Genomic DNA, 21021 nt, shown 5'->3' on the forward strand with positions numbered 1-21021 from the left:
TGGTTTTGGATTGGTTACTTGGCCCCCTAGGGTTGCTGATGGCTACTGCATGCTCTGTAAATTAATAGCAGTAGCCTACTGTGGTTTTTTTGTTTTTTTTTGTATTTCTTCCAATTTTGTCTATACGGTCTGTTTCCCAGGTACCTAATCTTTATTCTGGGATTAATGATTGCTGAATTGGGTGTTGATCTTACCTCAGCAATGTATTAGTATTAACTAAGTTTGAACTGTTTTACCTTTTTATTGGTCTGTCTTGTGACCTTTGCTGATCTGTGTCATGTAACATTTGCATGTGGCCTCACTGGCCTGTCATGTGACCATTTCATGTCCTGTATCATGTGACCACTATGAAGCCCTATATAGATCACATGCCATTAGTTACACTCATGCTCTGATGAAGGCCCTGTAGCAGTAGGCCAAAACGTTAGCATGTTTTGCTGGCCAAAATATATTGGTGAAAATGAGGCACTGTCCCTGTCCTTTTTCAAATTGGCGAGTGCTACCCTACATCCTTGGATGTGGTTTTGAAACCCTAATAACTACCTCATTCCAAATAAAATAAAAGAAGTTCACATAAACGTATTACAAAGATACTACCCTTGCAATAAATTTTTGCATGGATTTAAAGAAGATATTCAGTATGCTCTTTGTGCAAAACAGAAATTTAATCTATTTCTCAGTTATTCTATTAATGTTCTTAGTCTCAAGAGTTCTGGGTTGAAGTTGTTCTGTTGATTTTTCTAAGTTTTAACAGATTGACAGCAATTTTTGAAGACTTGGTCTTGTTTCTGAACTGCAATATCACCCTCTTTAGCTTAATCTTACTAAGAGAGCCATACCATTCATTCATCCATCCATCATCCAAACCGCTTATCCTACTCTCAGGGTCACGGGGATGCTGGAGCCTATCCCAGCAGCCATCGGGCGGCAGGCAGGGAGACACCCTGGACTGGCCGCCAGGCAATCACAGGAGAGAGCCATACCAAGCTGTTAAAATGTAGGTCACTGCTGACTTAACAAAGCAGGTGTAAAATGTATTGAGGGTTGACTAACTGACATTAAGTCTTGTGGGCTTGTTAAGGAAAAACAGCCTTGGTTGACATTTGGCATGCACTTGGTTTCAAAGATCAGTTTGCTGTGTGTCGGTTCTGGTGTGGGAAGATGGCTGCACAAATTCAGGTTTGTGGCGGCCGCTCCCAGTGCTGGTGTCGGAAGATGGCGACGCTAATTCACATTTACGGCGGCCTAACCCAGTACCAACCATGCAGTCTTTGTCCACTTCTGCATCCAAGTTTTGTCTTTGTTTGATGACTGGGAGAGCTGGCGCCGGATCGGCTGGGAGAGCGGGGCAGGCTTAGCTAACTGCTAGCCCATGCAGACCGCCAGTTCTGATAACACCGAGGGCGGTCTGGCGGCATCCTCACCTAGCGTTGACTGTAGTGTTTTTGATGTCATCGTGAGGAGTGTGGGGAGGTGTGTCGAGGGTGTCTGGCTGGGAGGGCTGGCGCTGGATTGGCTGGGAGAGTTTGGTCTGCTTTGTCCAGTGGGCTCGGGGACCATGGCCCCTGCCTGGAGCTGCACCCAAGGAGGAAATGCCAAGGGCATTCTAACAGGATGCGGAAGCGGGGCAGGCTAAGCTAACTGCTAACCCATGCAGACCAGCAGTTCCGACACTCATCCTGGCTGGCGTTCGTTCCCTTGGCCAGTGATTTTTTTGTTTAGTTTTGATATATGTTTTAGTTTGGATATGTGCGTTCTTGTAGTGTTTGGATGTGTTTTTGTCTTGTGTTGCACTGCTGTGGGCTGGGGAAACGGCATTTTGTTTAATTTCACATACGCAAGTGCATGAAGTGAAATGGCAAATAATAAAGAGTTCCTGTGATGGTACCCAGCTCCACTCTCTGTGTTGTTGCTACAACAGTAAGATGTTGTAGATGGGATGGTGCTTCACCAACGTCAGTGACCACGTCCTCTATTTTCTCTGCATTCACATCTAGAAGATTGGCTGAATGCTGTTGACAATGGTTTACAGAAGACTGAAGTGTGTACTCAGAGTTGAAGGTGTCAGAAATCGATATGAGGTGCAGCTCTGGGGGCCAGTGGACCACACATGGCCTCACTACCAAAAAAGAGGGGTAAACTAATCCTAACAGAAATGAAGCCATGAAAACTGGACTAACAGATCCACCTGACCCAAGTTTAAAAGGTAAAAAAAAAAACAGAAATGAAGTCAGTCATGTGTAAGTTATTAGTATTAGTCTCATTTGCTGGCCACAACATGATGACCACCATATTCTGAAACATAATGCATGAAAGAGCATCAACCCCTAGGTGGCGCCATCTGATTAGTTCTGAAAATACATGAATGCAATACCTGCAGCTGTTGTATTCTCCCACAATCAGTAATTGTTTCCTTATCTGGTTTCAAGACGAAATAAGTCGTTGTGTTGTGTACATTTAAACAAGCATCTTAACTGAGAAATAGTTATATTAAGACGTTACTCCATCAAGCATCCATCAAGAAAAATTTATTTTTTTAATTTCCAAATATTTTTTATACTATGTACATTATCACACATGACCAGATTGTAACCAGGTCATGACACACAGCTGAACGTGGTTGCATCAGTTCAGCCAGGGGTGGCGCTGCAGCTCCTCCAAGGAGGCTCGGTCTACGGGACACTTGGATAGACACTTCTGCAGCAAATCCTCACAACCTGGAGAGAAAGACAAGGATCACAACCACATACAGTGTGTGTGTGTGTGTGTGTGTGTGGGTGGGTGTGAGAGAGAGAGAGAGACAGAGAGAGAGAGAGAGAGAGAGAGAGAGAGAGAGAGAGAGAGAGAGAGAGAGAGAGAGAGAGAGAGAGAGAGACCATGTTTGCATGCATCAAGTGTGCACATGTCCATCTTACCTGGGGACAGCTTGGCACTGATGTCAGGTTCCTCAGAGATAATTTCCCTTCTGGTGTTAAATGGGGCCGCGCCACAAAGAATTTCGTACAGCAACACGCCCAGCTGCCACACAGTGCAGGCATCTGCTCTGTAGCAACCACGCGTGAACCACTCTGGTGGAGTGTATAGGGTGGTGCCTACAATACAGAGAGAGAGAGAGGAGAGCGAGAGAATGGTAAGGATAAAGGAGAAAGAGGGCCAAAGTGGGCAGGTCAGGCATTGTGTAACTTTAACAATAAGTACTTCATACTAGTAGTATAATAAGTACTTCATACTAGTAGTATGTGTAGTAGTAGTACTTCATACTTGGACATAGTCCAGCAGAGAAGGCTAAAGACACAGGCAAACATGTGAAACACAACAAAGTGAACTCAGGAAGTTACCGAAGAACCTCCTGTAGAGTCCATTTTTCAGGAGGCAGCCGCAACCGAAGTCGATGAGCCTGAGACGTGGGGTGTCGGTGCCAGTCTCCACCAGGATGTTCTCCAGTTTGAGGTCCCGGTGGAGAACTCCTCTGGCATGAACATCTGCCATCATGCTCACCAGTTGCTTCATGAAGGGCTGAGAAACACAGAGAGAGAGAGGGAAAGAGAGGTAGAAACAAGAAAAGAATGAGAAAGGATATGACATCACTGTCTGGATTAATCTATTGGGGGTACACCCCACAAACACACACCCCAACACCCGCACACATAAGCACATGCTGGCCCATCCATCTGTCTGTCTGTCCATCCATCCTCCATCAACCATCCATCTTTTCACCCACTCACCTTAGCCTCCTCCTCCTGCAGGGAGCCCCCCACAGTCTCGAGGTAGTAGAAGAGGTCAATAGAGGGGACGGGTCTCTCCATCACCAAGACCAGGTCTCGCTCCACCTCAAACCAGTCCACCAGAGTCACGGCTGAATGCTTACCGATGGCTGCTGGTTGACCTCCTGCAAGCACCATCAGCATCACCTCCAGGGGGCAGCGCTGCAGGTTCCCATCAATAATCTGAGAAACACAAAGAGTTGTAATGAGTGTCTGAGGACCACCCATGGATGCCGATGAAAATAAGACAGAAATTAACGGTGAAACAAGGCAGTGAAATGTGACGAGAGCTTGTGGATTTTAGATAGCTTTGGGTAACTAACTAGGCTCACACTAAAAGATGAGGGAAGAGTAATAGAGGTGTTTTGTTTTAAATATGCATCACATACACTGAGCACACGGGCCGCTAATGAAAGAACACAGGTTTGAAATGATGATGTTTCAAGATATGATGAGGACGCGTGAATTTACCATTGGGATCATCCTGGTTGCCTTTTCCAGGGGGATGTGTTTTATTGCCACCTACAGCACACACACACACACACACACACACACAATCTACTGAGGATATGTCCAGCACATACAACGGGGTATGTAGGTCATGTGTTTGATACATGTGGCCTACTGATACTGTAGGATGTGAACGTGAACCTTTAAACATCAGTGAATGCTTCTTATGTTCATTATCAAAGCTGTACTTTGCGTCCGAGCAGCTGGACAATATTGTGTAGCTAGCCTATATTTTGTACGGCAAGAAGGTAGATAACTAGCATGTGCAAGTCTTGCATCTGCATGATGCCATTTTGTGTAAAATGATACTGGGCTCTGTAATAGCTCATCAGCTTACATTATGTTGGCTGTTAAAGCAATGAAGTACTCCTGTCAATTAAGACCACCACCCCCCCGCTCAAAAAAGGACATAGGTTAGAGGTCTTGTGTCCCCACGCCACTGTTTGTAAGTCTTACCTGTAAATTGTCCTCTTTGCGGCGGCCAGCATAGACGGCGCCAAAGCCTCCTTCACCCAACTGCTCCATTTCCTCGTATTTGTCCTCAAAGTCAGCTAAAAAAACACACACACACACACCTGTTTATCTGTCTATCTGTATTTATATGTGTCTGTCTGTCTGTCTGTCTGTCTGTCTGTCTGTCTGTCTGTCTGTCTGTCTGTCTGTCTGTGTTATTGTGTATCAGCTGACCTCTGCTGTATGACTTGGCAGTTCTTTTGGACTTGCAAGGAACGGTGTTATGTGAGCCACCCTCATTTTGATTGTGCTGGCGACTCTTCGAGCAGGTGCGGCTGGCTCTGGGGCTCTGCCTTTGGACCGGGGTATCCTCCTGGAACACAGGGGTACATGAAAAGATGAAAACATGGACATGTCTGACTCTCATTCTTCCTCCATGTACGTGTCCGCATCCTCCTCACCCCCTTGCGCAGCTCTGCTTGAGAGCTGTTTGATGCTGTCCTCCTTCTCTTAGCTCCCTCCTTACTCCCCTCTGAGCTGATCGTCTCTCTTTTCCTCTTTGCTAGGATGGAAGACAGACGGGCTTATTTCTGCTGTGTTGCAGAAATGTTGAGACATCCATACATGTGTATTCTCAGTACACCCAAACAGGGAGTTCACAGGTCTCAGATCAGCAGGAACCATGATGAAAAGGTGTGTATCATCAGCATAACCATGGGTTGCATTACACACCGTGTAATATTTGAGACCTGAACTTTGTCTCAGAGACCAGTGTAGAACCTGGCTAACCCCTGAATTTAGACACCAACTGGCTAACACTGATGTCTTTGCAGCCCTGGGTGATTCCTCATTGGAAGAGGTAGAGCACAGATGTGAGGGGGAAGGGATTACACATAACCATCAGGCTTTGCTGCTGACTGTCAGACAATCTTGAGAGCTAAAATATTACACGGCTGTTTCAGAACAAGTTTGCACGTACGAACGATTGATGAATGAGGCCCGTGTTTTCAAATAACTTTACCAAGTGGAAACATATAAAGTTTAAACCACAAGGGCACAATGATAGGGAGACGTTTCATTTGCATAGCAGTTATAATTACCAGAGGAAAAAGAGGACTTGCAACCTAGCAGGTACAAACTAACAATGTGCTTGAAAGGGCAACCCGCTTCTCAAGCCTCTATGTATCAGGATATTGTGAAAAAACTGTTGTCTGTGCTGCTGGTGGCATGAAAACCAGAATGAAAACTGTTGTATGACAATATATAAATATTGATGCAGTCAGTTACTAAGAAAGGAAAGACTTGAGGCTGACTAATCATGGTAACGTTATGACATTTCTTCTCAAGCAAAGGTTTAATAGCTGAGAAAAGGTTGCAAGAAAGTAGGATTATGTTCATGAGCCCTGCAGATAGAAGGTAGTGGGGCAAGGTGGAGGGCCTAAAATGTGGTCCAGCCTTGTGGAGCAGACTAGAGTTAGGGTTTACCATGATAAAATGTATCATGCAACCCTCAGGAATGCACAGTGTGAAACAAACAGCAATATTCTGCCTAAAGTGCAGGACTTTCCTCTGGGAAAAATGACACATTCTTCACAGTTAGCCATGTTAAAAAACTCTCAGCATTGGTAGTGGAGGGTCCCCCCCCTTTTTTTTTTTTCTCCCCAATTGTACTTGGCCAATTACCCCACTCTTCTGAGCCGTCCATCCCCTCTGCCGATCCGGGGAGGGCTGCAAGACTACCACATGTCTCCTCCAATACATGTGGAGTCGCCAGCCGCTTCTTTTCACCTGACAGTGAGGAGTTTCGCCAGGGGGACATAGCGCGTGGGAGGATCATGCTATTCCCCCCAGTTTCCCCTCGAATAGGCACTTCGACCGATCAGAGGAGGCGCTAGTGCAGCGACCAGGACACATGCCCACATCCGGCTTCCCTCCAGCAGACAAGGCCAATTGTGTCTGTAGGGACGCCCGCGGCCCTGAGAGAGGATAAGCGGTTTGGATGGTGGATGGATGAATGGATGCCCGACCAAGCCTGAGGTAACACGGGGATTCGAACTGGCAATCCCCGTGTTGGTAGGCAACGGACTAGACCGCTTCGCTACCCGGACGCCGGTAATGGAGGGTTGAATAGATTGTCCCTCTGAAGAAAAGAGTTTTCGTTTTGCACTTGAATTTTCCTCTTTTTGTAGATCATCAATGATTATTTTTGAGGTCAAGACGATACAAATGACATGTACAAACACACAACGCTAGTGTGGAACCAACAGATAGTGTTAGATATCCTAACTCTGTCTTAACAAATGCTTTTGAGTCCTTCACATCATTTCATAGTGTGTGACAAATGCATATGGCTTTTAAATTAAACATGGACTCGACATATTGCACAAATTTGTGGACATACTTACAGCTCATGATAATAGCAAAGTGTGTTAGAATATAAGGATGTGAAAATCCGGACTAAAACGAACAAACTGATATAAAATAACTAGAAAGATGTGTTGAAAGGTCTGTTCTCATGGGTTGTTCGCATTCATCTGGATTGACAGGTGGCCGGAACTTGGTAAGTGCATTCCGTCAGCCATTATGATGTCACGGAGTTCCATTTTCTTTCTAGGCTAAAGGTCACGTGTAGCAGCCAGTTTTAAGCAGATAAACAAAATACGGTAATAAATAATCATTATATATTCTGAAATATATTATACTTCTACTACTACTACTACTACTACCACTACTACTACTACTACTACCACTACTTTTGGCTGCTCCCATTAGAGGTCGCCACAGCGGATCATCAGGTATAAAATATATTATATACTACTACTACTACTTTCGGCTGCTCCCGTTAGAGGTCGCCACAGCGGATCATCAGTTATAAAATATATTATACTGAAATATACTAATATATATATTTAAATATATATATATATATATATATATATATGCTGAAATATATTATATTAATGAATTATAATCTGTTATTAAATTGTAATTATAATACTGTCAAATCAGGCTGATGTACTTATACTATTATACTAATACTTTAATACTCATATACTATACCAGACTCACAATCCACTAACAATGCTCTCAAGCTTATCTGTCTTGTCGGCAAATATCACATACATAAGCCTGAAGCGCTTCAGATCACACCCAATATCCGGTTGTTTTGTGTTGAACTACATCTCTTTGACTCTGTTTCTGAGATAACAACGGAGAAAAAAAGCTATTAAGACCTCTCAAATAATAGAGAAAATAAAAATACTTTCTAATAAAAATACATAGATTGCATAATATACATTTAAGCTTCCATCTCCCTCGTACAGTCTGATGTTGTCAGTATTGGTTTTTGTTTTATCTTTTTGTTCTAATATATTTGATATTGATGTCTTATGTATAAATACAAGATGTTAAAATGGTCATTTCTCTACGTGTTAAATTGACAGATGTATTTCTCTGCATATTTGCATATGCCACATATACCACATATACCATATTCTCTGCATGTATCTGCATATACCACACCAAACATGTTGGGTGTGAACACGTGGATCTGAATGATGTTGCTCTTCTAAAAGCAACAAAATAAATAAACGAATTACTTTGTTTAACACGTTACCTTTAAATACGACGACTTAAATCTCGCAGGCATACCATCTCACAGTACTGGAAAATATGAAAGGTGTGACTTTTCTTTCCCTGGTTTGTGTTAGAATGGCATCTCTAAATGCTACCGTTGACCTGATGGAGTCAGTAAATCAACAGACTGCACTGATCACAGATCCACTAGACCAGACCACCAGACACCCGATAGACATCTCCTACTTGAGCATGGCTGATCCAAGCACTACATCTACCTTAAAGTAATGCTACACCCCTGGTTTACACATTAATACCTTTTTAAAGACTGGAGAGTAAAAAGTGGATATGTACTAATCCCTGGTTGAATATTCAGGAAATGGAGGGAAGACCACAATCTGAAATGAGAAAGCTATCCAGACAAGACGCGGAGGAGGAGAATAAAGGGCTGTTTTGTGATGTTTCTGCATCCCTTTTCCACGTTCTCTGAGACAACATTGGCCAGAATCTCAGCCAACTCTAACATTGTCTGGAGAAGAGTCAGTCTGCTGCCCAGGCCTTGGAGTGCTCCCTAGCTGAGCTCGAGAAGGCAGAGGCCGGGTTCCCACCCCTGCAAGCCCTCCAGAGGTACAGCTGAGATGGAAACGAGGGAGATGAGGCTGCCTGGGCTCGGGAGAGAGCTTCCTGGCAGGCAGCAGCGTAGCAGGGGCTGCAGAAAGTACAGGAAGAGGCTGGGAGGGTCGACTGCCTTCTGATAGAAGTGGGGATCACTTTGACCACGAATAACACTCTAGTGACATGCCAGGGTGTAGTGGCGACATTGGTCCAGAGATATCAGGACATAGACAAGGGGCTTGGTAGAAGCAGGAGGGAAGAGGATAAAGAAGAATTTGACCTTCCAGGGAGGGAACATGCATCTCACCAGAAGGAGTCTCACCCCGGGAGAAGGGGCAGATAAAGACTGGGGCTGATTTACTTTGCAGTGAGCAGAGCCAGTCACAGGAGCAGCACATTCAAAGTGGTATAAAGCTGGAGTTAGGTTCAGGGGTTAAAAGGAGTACCAGGAACAAACAGAATGAGAGCGAGGACAAGCAGAATCAGGTGGAGGATCGAAGCCAGAGGGCTCAGACTGAGGGCTCCATGCCCAAAGGCCAGGGAAGAGCAAGACAGAAGGAAGAGGTGGAGGAGAAGAGGAGCCCATCTCAGATGAGCTCGGGCCAGAGAAGCCGGTGGTGTTTCTGGGTGGTGTTGATATATGGCTTTGGCTTTGCATGGGAGAGTTTTAACTTGCACTTGTAGATGAAGCGACCAACCGTGTTAACTGACGATGGTTTTCCCAAGTGCTCCTGAGCCCACGTGGTAATATCCTTTACACAATGATGTCGGTTTTTAATGCAGTGCCGCCTGAGGGGTCGAAGGTCACGGGCATTCAATGTTGGTTTTCGGCCTTGCTGCTTATGTGCAGAGTTTTGTCCAGATTCCCCCGAATCTTGTGATGATATTATGGACTGTAGATGATGAAATCCCTAAATTCCTTGCAATTGTACGTTGAGACACGTTGTTCTTCAACTGTTGGACTATTTGCTCACACAGTTGTTCACAAAGTGGTGAACCTGGCCCCATCCTTGCTTGTGAACGACTGAGCCTTTCGGGGATGCTCCTTTTATACCCAATCATGACACTCACCTGTTTCCAGTTAACCTGTTCACCTGAGGAATGTCCCAAACAGGTGTTTTTTGAGCATTCCTCAACTTTCCCAGTCTTTTGTTGCCCCTGTCCCAGCTTCTTTGGAACGTGTTGCAGGTATCAAATTCAAAATGAGTGAATATTTGCAAAAAACAATAAAGTTTATCTGTTGGAACATTAAATATCTTGTCTTTGTAGTGTATTCAATTGATGGTGTGTGCCTGTGTGCGCGCGTGTGTGTGTGTGTGTGTGTGTATATATATATATATATATATATATATATATATATATATATATATACCCTTTTTTTCTGGGAATGACTGGCCATCGGCGACGTTGGTCCAAAACCCCCTGTCAGATCAAATTTTCACCCCTGGAAGAGATGCAAAAAAGCACTTACAGAGAGGTAAAGGGAGAGCACAGTGTGTTTGTTTGTGTATGTGGACTTGTGAGAGGAAGGAGGTAGAATGGAGAGGGGCATTTGAAGGTTTTCATGATTCCTTTCTTTGATTCGTTTCTCAGGCCTGCTGGTTTATTATAGTGTCTGCACTATCTGTGCTGCATAGTGTTTAAGCCAGTTTTCTCTTCTGTGTGTGTGTTCTTGTGTGTGTTTGATCCCTGTTTGGGCATTGCATGTAGGCTGGATCGGTGTGGTGAACTAGGAGAACTTCTGAAGAGGTTCCAGAGTGTTTGGGTTGAGCTGAACTCTACTTTGCAGAGAGCAGAGTGTACCGTCAGTGAACAAGCCTCGCACATGGCCAGAGGACACCTGCTGACTCCAACCTGCCTGTCTATCTGGAAGACTGGGAGATACTGGCAAGGCTGGGAGAATGGGGAGTGAAGGCGTTATCGCCAATTAAGACACGCGTGGCCTGGTACAGAAATAGCTGACGGAACGAGATTCTTAAAGATATATGTTTCAACGACCACGGCCGCTCACTCTCCTACTCCACAAAAGTTGAGACTCTCAGAGGTGCTGAATATTTTCGAGTCACTCAAGAGGTGGGAGCGGAGGAGAACGGTGCAAGGGAAGATGATGACAGAGAGCTGATGGAGGAGGTGGTGGAGCGAGAAGGAGAGGAGGATGAGATGGCAGCGGAGGACGCGCCCATGGAGGCGGAAGAAACACAGGAGTGTCTGGAAGAGTCAGAGTTAGAGGACAATGAGGAGGAAGAGCGTGAGGGGAAAGGAGGCGATGAAGAGGTCTGAAGAGGAAAGCAAGGATGATGATGAGGAAGATGATGATGAGTACAGGCCAGTGCAGGATGGGAAGATGCTCACGGGCTACCGGGCCCGCACAGAGAAGTACTGGATGGGTCTGGCCCGCACCAGTATGGACCCTGATGGCAAGGACAAGAAGGTGGCTAAGACCGACCTTGCCATGGCTAAAGTTTTCTGTGAAGACCAGCAGCAGGACACTACCACAGCATTCATGTGTGCCTCTATGAGTGCGAATTTGGAGAGAAACTTGAGTGTGTGTGAGTCTGTGGGTGTGTGCATGCATGCGTGCATGTGTCTCTAAAATATTTCTTGTTAGTGATGGACTATATTCCTTTTCCTTTTACACAACCTCTTTGAGCTTTTTTTGGGGTCGTGGGGGGGGGGGGGAGGTAAACCAATAGGATAGTTACTGACCCATCATCCCATGTCCCACACACTGAGTATCAGCTACTGTCTTCTGGTGGGAGCTTCAGAGTCCTTTGTTGCAGATTCAACAGATTTGACAATTCATTTATCCCTGTGTCAATAAAACGTTTAAATAGTGGCTGATAAGATAAGGACGAGGCCAGGATGGAAGTTTTTTTTAAGGGGGGGGTGCAGATTTTTGCTTTTATTGATGTTTGTTTTCCTGTTTGACTATAGGTGCTTTTTAGGAATCTTGCTGTTATGTGTTTACTCACTAACGCATTTGTATGTATGTGTATGTGGGATGTCTATGGCTGCAGCATTAGGGCGGGTCATACTCAGGTGTCAACGTGAATTTGAAGGAAATCCTAACATGTGGGGTGTCTAAATAGTGTTTTTTTAATGGGGAATTCAATTAAGAGTTATTAAGACAAAGCCAAATCAAATTTACAGATTTATTAACAGGGGAACTGCATGTATATCACTGGACACAATTAAAAAGATCAAGCTCCTGACTTCTTGAACTCTGCCAGGTTGCACAAGTCCTACTTTGAGTCATTCTGGGACATCAATCTCCTCCTGGTCTCCTGAGCCCTGATCCTTCCGTCCCTCTTTTCCTGTGAGAAGTACTTAGCAGAAGCCTCAGTCACCATTTTAACAATGCTCTCAATGGTTTGTGTGTGTGTGGCAAGGCCAGTTGAGCACCTCCACGGGGGTGTTGATGAAGTTCTTCACCTCCGAGGTGCTAAGGGAGCGCGTGAGAGGTGGCTCTGACACATCTTCTGACCAGCTGATCAAGTCACCAATGCTGGAAGCATCACAATTGATGTCAGGTGTCCTTCTGGCCCTGACAGAGGAGTCCCCCAGCTAAGTGTCTGGGTCCCCCTCTCCCCTGATGGCCAGGATTCTCTCCACCCCCTCAGTCCTCTCCTTCTGATCCTCAGAGCACAGCAGTGTTTGGAAGATGGCTTCACTGTGGGCATACCAAGCAGATCTTCTCACAGTCCGCATCACAAGATCCAGCACCCCCTTCCTTTGGGACTTGAGGCAGTCCAGCTGAAACAGGATGTGCCTAGGCCCTTCGATCCAGGAGTGCTTGACCTTCACGTTGAACCAACATGGATAATACACTCCAACGATGAATTACACAATGAATTGCACATTCTTCAGGTTCTTTCCTTTAAGTCTGTGCTTTGACACCCAGAGCCTCAGAAGTCTGTTCACTATGGTGAGCCAGCAGCTGTGGTTTACTGGTCTAACCTTGCAGCCTTGCAGGAACCACTCCATCCCTGGCTGCACAGACAATTTTATAGCCATAGTGTTGATCATTTGAGAGATCTTGAATGACCTTTTCAGGAAGCTTGATCCGTGAAGGCCAAACACAGATCAGGTGAAGTTTGGATTGGTATCCAAGTCTGTAGCAGAATCAAGGAGCTTTCCTATTGGCCTGGATACTTTGTTGTCTGGCAGAGTAGGGCCATCAAGGTCGACAATGAGAGGGGAAGTTCACCAGTGAGCAGGTTGCACACCAGCCAGGCCAGCTTTCTCTCCAGGTGCAGCTCCAGCTTACACATTGTGGGTGAAAACCCAGCCAAATGTTCTACTTTGTGGGACAATAAAGCTAATATTGAACCTTGGGGGGAAAAATCGAATATGTGAAGAACAAAAAAAACTACAAAGACCTTAAATATTATATAGGAAGTACATTTTATTTGACCTCTAAAAGGACTCACAATGAATGGTCTTTGGATTCCTCTGGCTTGTACAAATTTGCTTTTTACTGGTTTGCTGTTGTTGTTGTTGTTGTCATCGTTGCCCCCCCCCTTTTTTTCCCCTCTCCAATTGTATCCAACTTATTACCCCACTCTTCCGACCACCCCCTCTGCCGATCCGGGGAGGCCTGCAGACTACCACATGCCTCCTCTGATACATGTGGAGTGGCCAGCCGCTTCTTTTCACCTGACAGTGAGGAGTTTCACCAGGGGACATAAGCGCGTGGGAGGATCACGCTATTCTCCCCAGTTCCCCCTCCCACCGAACAGGTGCCCTGATCGACCAGAGGAGGCGCTAGTGCAGTGACCAGGACACGTACCCACATCTGGCTTCCAACCCGCAGACACGGCCAATTGTGTCTGTAGGGACGCCCGACTAAGCCGGAGGCAACATGGGGATTCGAACCGACGATCCCCGTGTTGGTAGGCAGCGGAATAGACCACCACGCCACCCGGACGCCCCAACATAACCACTTCTTATGTGTTTAAGTGAGATGCTTGTTCATACTGTATTATAAAGCTTCGTGAACCACTTTTTGTCCACTTTGAGTGAAAACAGTTTTGTTATAATGCATATTGTGTTACAGAACTTTATGAGCCGCGCTTCATGACCACACAAGGAAAGTGGCTCATAAAGCTCTGCAACCATCAACTCATGATAGCCTGCGGGGCCAATGTGTTTTATAGACAGCGTCCACAGAATGAGAAGTACAATATAGAAAAGCTCTACAAGTCATAATTACATATCTATAAAACATTATGACATGCTGTATAACCAATTATGAATCACAGTAGGTTGTATAACACAACAGAGACATGGTTATAGTTCAACCCTCACAGAGCAGTATTGCACCGATGAGGTGAGTCGTGTGGGAAATGCTGTCGTGCTATTTCATTGTTTTTCTTTGAAAAATGAACGCTAATGTTGTAACTTTTAACGCACATTGTTTTGCTGCTAATGTGACAACATTGACCAGCGGTTTTGTGTCATTTTGACGGCTAAATAATATTTTTTGTCGAAGTTGTAGAAGTGTAGATATAATGTGTTGCCGCCCTGTATAATGCGACTAAACGTTGTGTGAACTGTTATTTTGGATGTGTAGGAGAGAGACCAAAAATGTGTTAACATTATCTTCTGCAGGTATGTGTTTTCTCTGGTTACTCACTCAGCCCCCATGCACCATTTTAGTTTGCCCAGTACGGGTCACCGTTTGCTACACATAAACACTTTTCCATAATTATGACAAGAAATTAGTTACAATTCAGAAAAGATGTCCTCCTACTAATTTTGCATGGCTCTAAATATGGTTGTATACACTTTGTTGATTTGAATGCATATTGAAATGTCAAGTTAATTAAAGAAATGCATGTAGTTTAAGAAAAATGTAATAAGATAGTGCCATATTGCATTGATGAGGAGCAGAGGTGCAGAAGAGAGACCAAAAAAAATGTGTTATCGTTGTCTTCTGCAGAGCCAATGGATGCTGAGAAACAGTCCTTGAGAGTTGCCTCCTTCTGTGCCCGGTCCACATCCACGATACCGGTGCTGAGACCCGTTTGAAACCGTTACACTGGTGCTGTGACCCTTGGGATCTTCAGACCAGCTTGATGCTCGTCGCCGTGGATGCTGTGCCGCCGTCCTGGAAAAATGAAGGAAAACACTGTGGATTAGGGTATAGTGTTTAAATAACGCTTCTTCAGTGAAATGATAACCATTAACAGCTCGTGTATATGCTCTTTTTTTCATACATGTGCTGACTTGATTTTTATTTTACTTCACGCTGATTCTGTGGAAGAAACAAATATTAATACACAACGCAAGTACATTTAATGATTTAAAGCTAATGCTAAAATGGAAACGAATGAGTTTACGCCTCCCAGTTTTCCAAAAGGTAGGGGTGCTTTGCTCGGTCATATTGCCAACAGTAGGGATGTGGGACATTCAAGGTTCATGAGTAATAACTGTGCAGATACAGGGCTAAGTGAGAACTCGGGTCGTACTCCTGTTAGTGGGTTCATGGGGGGGGGGGGGTCCCCACTCTTCTGCTCCTGGTAGTGATGCCGACGCCATTCGCCATCTTACAGACATGGTAGGGAAGTTAGGCGCTCAAACTGGTGAATCCATTGTAGCAAAGTTAATGTCATCTGGTGTTGTAAATATGAATAGTGACAACCAGACTACTACCACAACCCAAAACACACACTGTGATGTTAACAGACATGATGTTCCACATGTGACTGTCCACGTTAAGTCTGATAAAGTACTCCAGACATTCAGAGGTGACAACACAGACAAACACTCAGGCCAAGACTGGATTGAAATGACTAAAACTTACCCCAGAAAGCAAGAGATCCTGTGTATGACCAAGCAGGAGAGATTATGAGCCATTTAATGGGCAAGGCCAGAGATGTGGTGAAAATTGCCTTACGCAGTGATCCTGCACTTGATGTTGAACAGAAAGCTGAACTGATATACAATGTGCTCCTCCACTGTTTCAGTGAAGCTCCGTCATGTCTCCCCCTTGGAGGCTTTTATGCCACTCTGCCCAAACACAGGGCGAGCCCACTTGATTACTGGATAAGACTGAATAAAGCAGCAGACTTGGCTCTTGAGGGCCAGCACAGACAAGGTAGGTGGACGGAGGACATGAACAATGAAGTGTGTCAAACACTGCCCTGACCCAGAGCTCTCATGCACCCTGAAGTGTAAGCCAATTCATGAGTGGACCTCGTGTGATGTTCAGCTGAGGATGGTGATTATCAGAGAGAGTTGAGGGCTAATGGCAGAGCCACATCGCCACCATCACTCCTGAGCAGCCCAGTCCACCATCAATCAACAAGCCTGGCAGAGTCGGAGCCCTGCCACACTCCCAGTCCCTCACGTCTTTCTCCAAGCTCAGCGTCATGTGTCTCATCCTCCTTGTCCCTCCCTAGCATTTGTCCCATTTCAAGGTGAGTCCCACCGTGCTGCAAGTCATGCCTCTCTACCAGTTGTAGCACAAAATCTCCAGCAGTCAGAAGAAAGACTTCTCACCCGTATGGTCGACATGTTTCAAGAGATGATGGAGAAAATGCAGCAGTGTAATAGTACCTATCCAAGTCGAGGTGGGAGGTTTCAGTGTGCCGCCTGCGAAAGATGTCCCAGAGAGGCAGCTTGTAAAGTGTGTGATGATTCAAGCCAAACACCACCACTTCACGCTGCATGTCGGAGAGACTGTGTTTTACGTGCCTCGCCCCCGGCCACACCAGACGAAGTTGCCATGCCAACAACTCCACCCAGCCCCAGCCTGAGGGAAACTAGCTGACCTGTATTCGGAGGGAGGCAGTACAGGTCGCACCACAAACTCCCAAAATGGTGACATGTCTGATGCTGAATCAGTTTACACATCTGTGAAAGAGTCATGTACGGACTCTAAAGTTGTTTATCAGAATATTCACAGAGTTGGCAGCAGCGACAGTCTTTTCTTCACACCTGTGGTGATGGGTGGGACAGTGACAATGGGTGGCATGTTGGACAGTGGTTCAGTGGCATGCAGTATCAGTGAAACAGCTGAAATGAAACTGAGAGAGGCTGGACTGGTAACTGACCAGAAACGAATTGATATGAATGTTGTCCTTGCTGGATGTGGCGGACTTCGTGTTAAGCCCAAGTGTGCTTTTGGCATGGAGATGGAAGTGTACGGCTGGGAGATGCTGGTTCCCACACTTGTTGTTCCAGGACAGCATGATGAGTTGATACTGAGGACCAATGTTATAAAATACATCCTTTGTCAGTCCGAGCTTTGTGATTCCTATTGGAAGACATTGTTCGGACCCTGTTCAACCAATGACCCAGACACTGAATGCTTCCTGTCCATGCTCTCTGGTCTGGACCCCTGGAGAGGTGAAGGTGTCCCTGATAAGGTCGGTACAGTCAGGTGTAACTCAGCTACCTGTCTCGAGCCTGGTTGTGAGTATCTCATCTGGGGTAAACTGCCCAAAAACACTGCAGTTTCCCCGGGCAGCACAGTCATGACAGAGCCCACATCATCCCGCTCAGCTCCCAGAGGTGTTTTGGTCGCGAAGCTTGTGACATCACTGTGGGGAGACAGGTGGGTCCTACTGAAGCTCATCAATACATCTGACAGGCCTGTGCTGTTGAGGCACAATGCAAAGCTGGCTGATGTCTACTCCTGTGTAGCGCTTGAGGACATGGATGTTGCTGAGAGCCCTGATGTTCCCCTGGCCGGTTACACCCAATCTGCTGTGCCACCTACTGCTGGTGTCAACTCCGTCAAAGACCAGCTCATGTTAGTTGGGCTCAGTACTGTTGACATCGGGTCATGTGACGTGTCAGAGAACTATGAGGAGGTTGGTTGACCTTGTTTTGCAGTACGAGGCTGTCTTTTCACACCGCTATCTTGACTGTGGGGAGGCAAAGGGCTTTGTACACCATATACACCTGTCAGACCACAGACCATTCAGGCTCCCATACTGGAGAGTGCCCCCTGGCCAGTACCAAGAACTGCTCCAAGTACTGAATGTGATGGAGGAAAAGGAGATCATTTGAAAATCAAAAAGTGAAATGCATCCCCATTGGGGCTTGTGTGGGGGAAAAAATGGAGATCAACACATCTGTACAGACTTTCGCTGGTTGAACAAAAGGACCCTGAGGGATGATCATCCCCTTCCCCACCAGGCAGACTGCTTGGCAGCACTAGGAGGCAACTGCCTTTTCAGCATGATGGATGTGACCTCCGGTTATTATAACATGCCACTCCATGAGGGTGACAGGAAGTAGTCTTCCTTCACCACTCCCATGGGCCTATATGAGTATAACCGTCTGCCCCAAGGCCTCTGCAACAGCCCTGGGAGCTTTACGCGTATGATGACCGGTACATTTGGGGACCAAAGCTATCTGAGTCTGCCGTGCAACTTGGATGATCTGCTGGTGTTTGCGCCTGATGAAGAGACTGCCTTGCAGCACCTGGAGATGGTGTTTGATAGGCTGCATGGCCACAGCTTGAAGTTGGCCCCCAAAAGGTGCTTCTTCCTCAGGAGGTCTGTCATGTTTCTTGGCCACATAATAGATGAGAAGGGTGTTTCGACAGATCCCAGAAAGGTTGAGAATATAACAAACATGACAAGCGCTGACCTCATGGAGCCTGATGGTGTGACCCCATCCCAGAAGCGGATAAGATCCTTCCTAGGGATGATAAATTACTATCAATACTTCGTGCCTGGATACTCTGCCACCGCCAAGCCACTACTTGATCTGTTAAAGGGTGAGAAGAGAAAAGGCAAACAACAGAAAAAACAACATTCAAGCAGGAAGTTGTGTGCGTCTGACTGGACACGAGCAGCAAAAGGCTTTTGAAAACCTGAAGGCTTCTCTGGTTCACAGTGTTGTCCTGGCTCATCCAGACTCTTCCCGCCCCTTCATGCTGGCGACTGATGCATCCCTGGATGGCATAGGCGCTGTCCTATCTCAAGTCCAAGAGGGTGAAACACGAGCCAGACCCACTGCCTTCGCCAGCAAGTCATTATCTCAGTCCCGAAAGAACTACCCAGCCCACTGGTTAGAGTTCCTGGCCATGTAGATGCATGTGTTTTACCTATTCTCGCAGTCTGGGGCCTGTCTGTCAGGAAATCAAATAGCCAATTACAGAAAATTCAGCGATAGGCAATTGGAATAAATAGCAACAAAAACAAAATAAGCAACAACAGAAAAACAAACAACATCGGTATCGGCATGGGCTATCGGCCAAATTGTTATTTCAACATTGGTATCAGTATCAGCCCAGATTTTCACAATCAGTGCATCCTCATTCAGACCAAAGCTCAGCTTTCCTCAGGGACGACATGAGACACAATGGACACATAAACCCACGTGAAAACAGCATGGTTGTCTCTTGTCCAGCCATCAGTGAGAAACAGCAGAAACCAGATTTTACCACAACAATATTTATTTTGTTTCTCATCTTACCATGCCCAGTCTTTTTTTGTTTTTTGTTTTTACTGAAAGAAGTAGAACCTGCCATATCCTCGACGTGTAAAGGTGTGATGTCTTCTGCATTACTGCATCCGAGTCTGTCTGTTCCAATGTTGTGCTGGATTGTCAATCGGTTGACTGTAGACTGACCTCTTTCATCGAGAAACTGTATCCAGCCACCGACCAGCTGATGTCTGGGTGTCCTGTGGGTGGCGGGCCGTTCCACATAACACACAGGACACTGCAGAAAGCCAGAAACCCAGCGACAGTTCTTGACACATTCATGTCAGCACATACCATGCTGATCTGCTAAAAGGTACTTTTATCTTCTTTCTTGCCAATCCTTACCCCCCAAAATATATAATCCATATCTCGATTGTCTTAAGCCATAAAAGCCCAATCTTCAACTCATGCTCATCTCTCCATTTACACTTACATCAGCCACTACATGCAATTCAGTAATGTGGCACCTCATCAGATTTATGAAGTCTTTACACAGGCTTTTGAACAGAGAGGGAGTTAATGTATGAAACGCTCCATCTGGTGGATAAAAGTTTGCCTTTTTCCAGTTGGAGCTCTTTTTAGACAAGCCATCCTCTGCTGCCATCTGCTGATATGAGGATGGCCATGGTTTGAAATTAAATTGAACTGCAGTGAAATTGTACTTCGGTGCATTTGAAATAATTCAACTGCCCTGAAATTAAATTCCACTGCATTAGAGTAGAATTTTGCATTGCATTTTGAATAATCATGATGCAGTGAAAATATATGTCACGACAGTGAATTTAAATTCCATGCAGTAGTTTTCTTTTGTGTGTGTGTGTGTGTGAGTGTGTGTGCATGTGTGTGTGTGTGTGTGTGTGTGTGTGTGTGTGTGTGTGTGTGTGTGTGTGTGTGCATGTGTGCGTGTGTCCCTACAGACACAACTGGCCGTGTCTGCGGGTGGGAAGCCAGTTTCTTCTCGGGACAAACGGCATTATCATCGACTCTGAATAATATACTATACTGTTTTATGTATTGTGGCAGTATTGTGCAGTTCCTATCTCCACCGCAGGGTGTCGGTGTTGATGCGGAAATAACGTGTCTTGATAGCTGTTGCAGGCTTTGCCAGCATTAGTTGGACCCCAGTTGGGTCTCCTGATGTTTAATGCAAGTTGCTTCAAAAATAAAACCAAAAAAAAAAGGACATAACTGTCTGCAACAAGTCATGACCCTTACTAAAGGCTGCGGGCTGTAAGATGGTGCATACTATAAAACGCTGCAGCGTTTGTGTGCAACTTATAACCCGGTTTATGAAAGCAGCAAAGACACACGGTGGCCTATTTACTTAAAAGTCCTATTTTAGGAGCTAATCGTGTGGGGTGAGAAACTACAGTTTTCAGATCATTTAAATTGTGCAGTCATGAGAGCGTTCTCACCTTAAAGTGCCGTTGCTTTTCGGAAATCATGGGGAGCCATCTGACCTGCCAACACATCATTATCTGGGTCTGTGGAGCTGCAAGTACTTAATGAGGGTGTTACCTAGACTTGAAATACTGTGGAACAGAATAGAATAGAATAGAATAGAATAGAATAGAGACTCAATTGTCTCCACGTGGAAATTTGGGTTACAGTCCAAACACATGGGGAAATCAAATAAAGAGAAGAAACAGACTAACGAGAC

General features: G+C 45.5%; 1 protein-coding gene across 1 annotated transcript; it reads right to left on the reverse strand.

Annotated features, from left to right (window-relative positions):
* Positions 1 to 2625: 2625 nt before the first annotated feature.
* Positions 2626 to 7139, reverse strand: LOC130126071 (serine/threonine-protein kinase pim-2-like). The gene is made up of 8 exons (XM_056295437.1): positions 7133 to 7139; positions 5189 to 5289; positions 4962 to 5100; positions 4710 to 4825; positions 3726 to 3947; positions 3339 to 3516; positions 2916 to 3092; positions 2626 to 2717 (listed from the first exon to the last, which is right to left on the reverse strand). The coding sequence occupies exons 1-8, from the start codon at positions 7137 to 7139 to the stop codon at positions 2626 to 2628; spliced, it is 1032 nt and encodes a 343-aa protein (XP_056151412.1).
* Between the last annotated feature and the right edge of the window lie 13882 nt (positions 7140 to 21021).

The sequence above is a fragment of the Lampris incognitus genome, chromosome 16 (genome assembly GCF_029633865.1).
Source record: "Lampris incognitus isolate fLamInc1 chromosome 16, fLamInc1.hap2, whole genome shotgun sequence".
Lineage (NCBI taxonomy): Eukaryota > Metazoa > Chordata > Actinopteri > Lampriformes > Lampridae > Lampris > Lampris incognitus.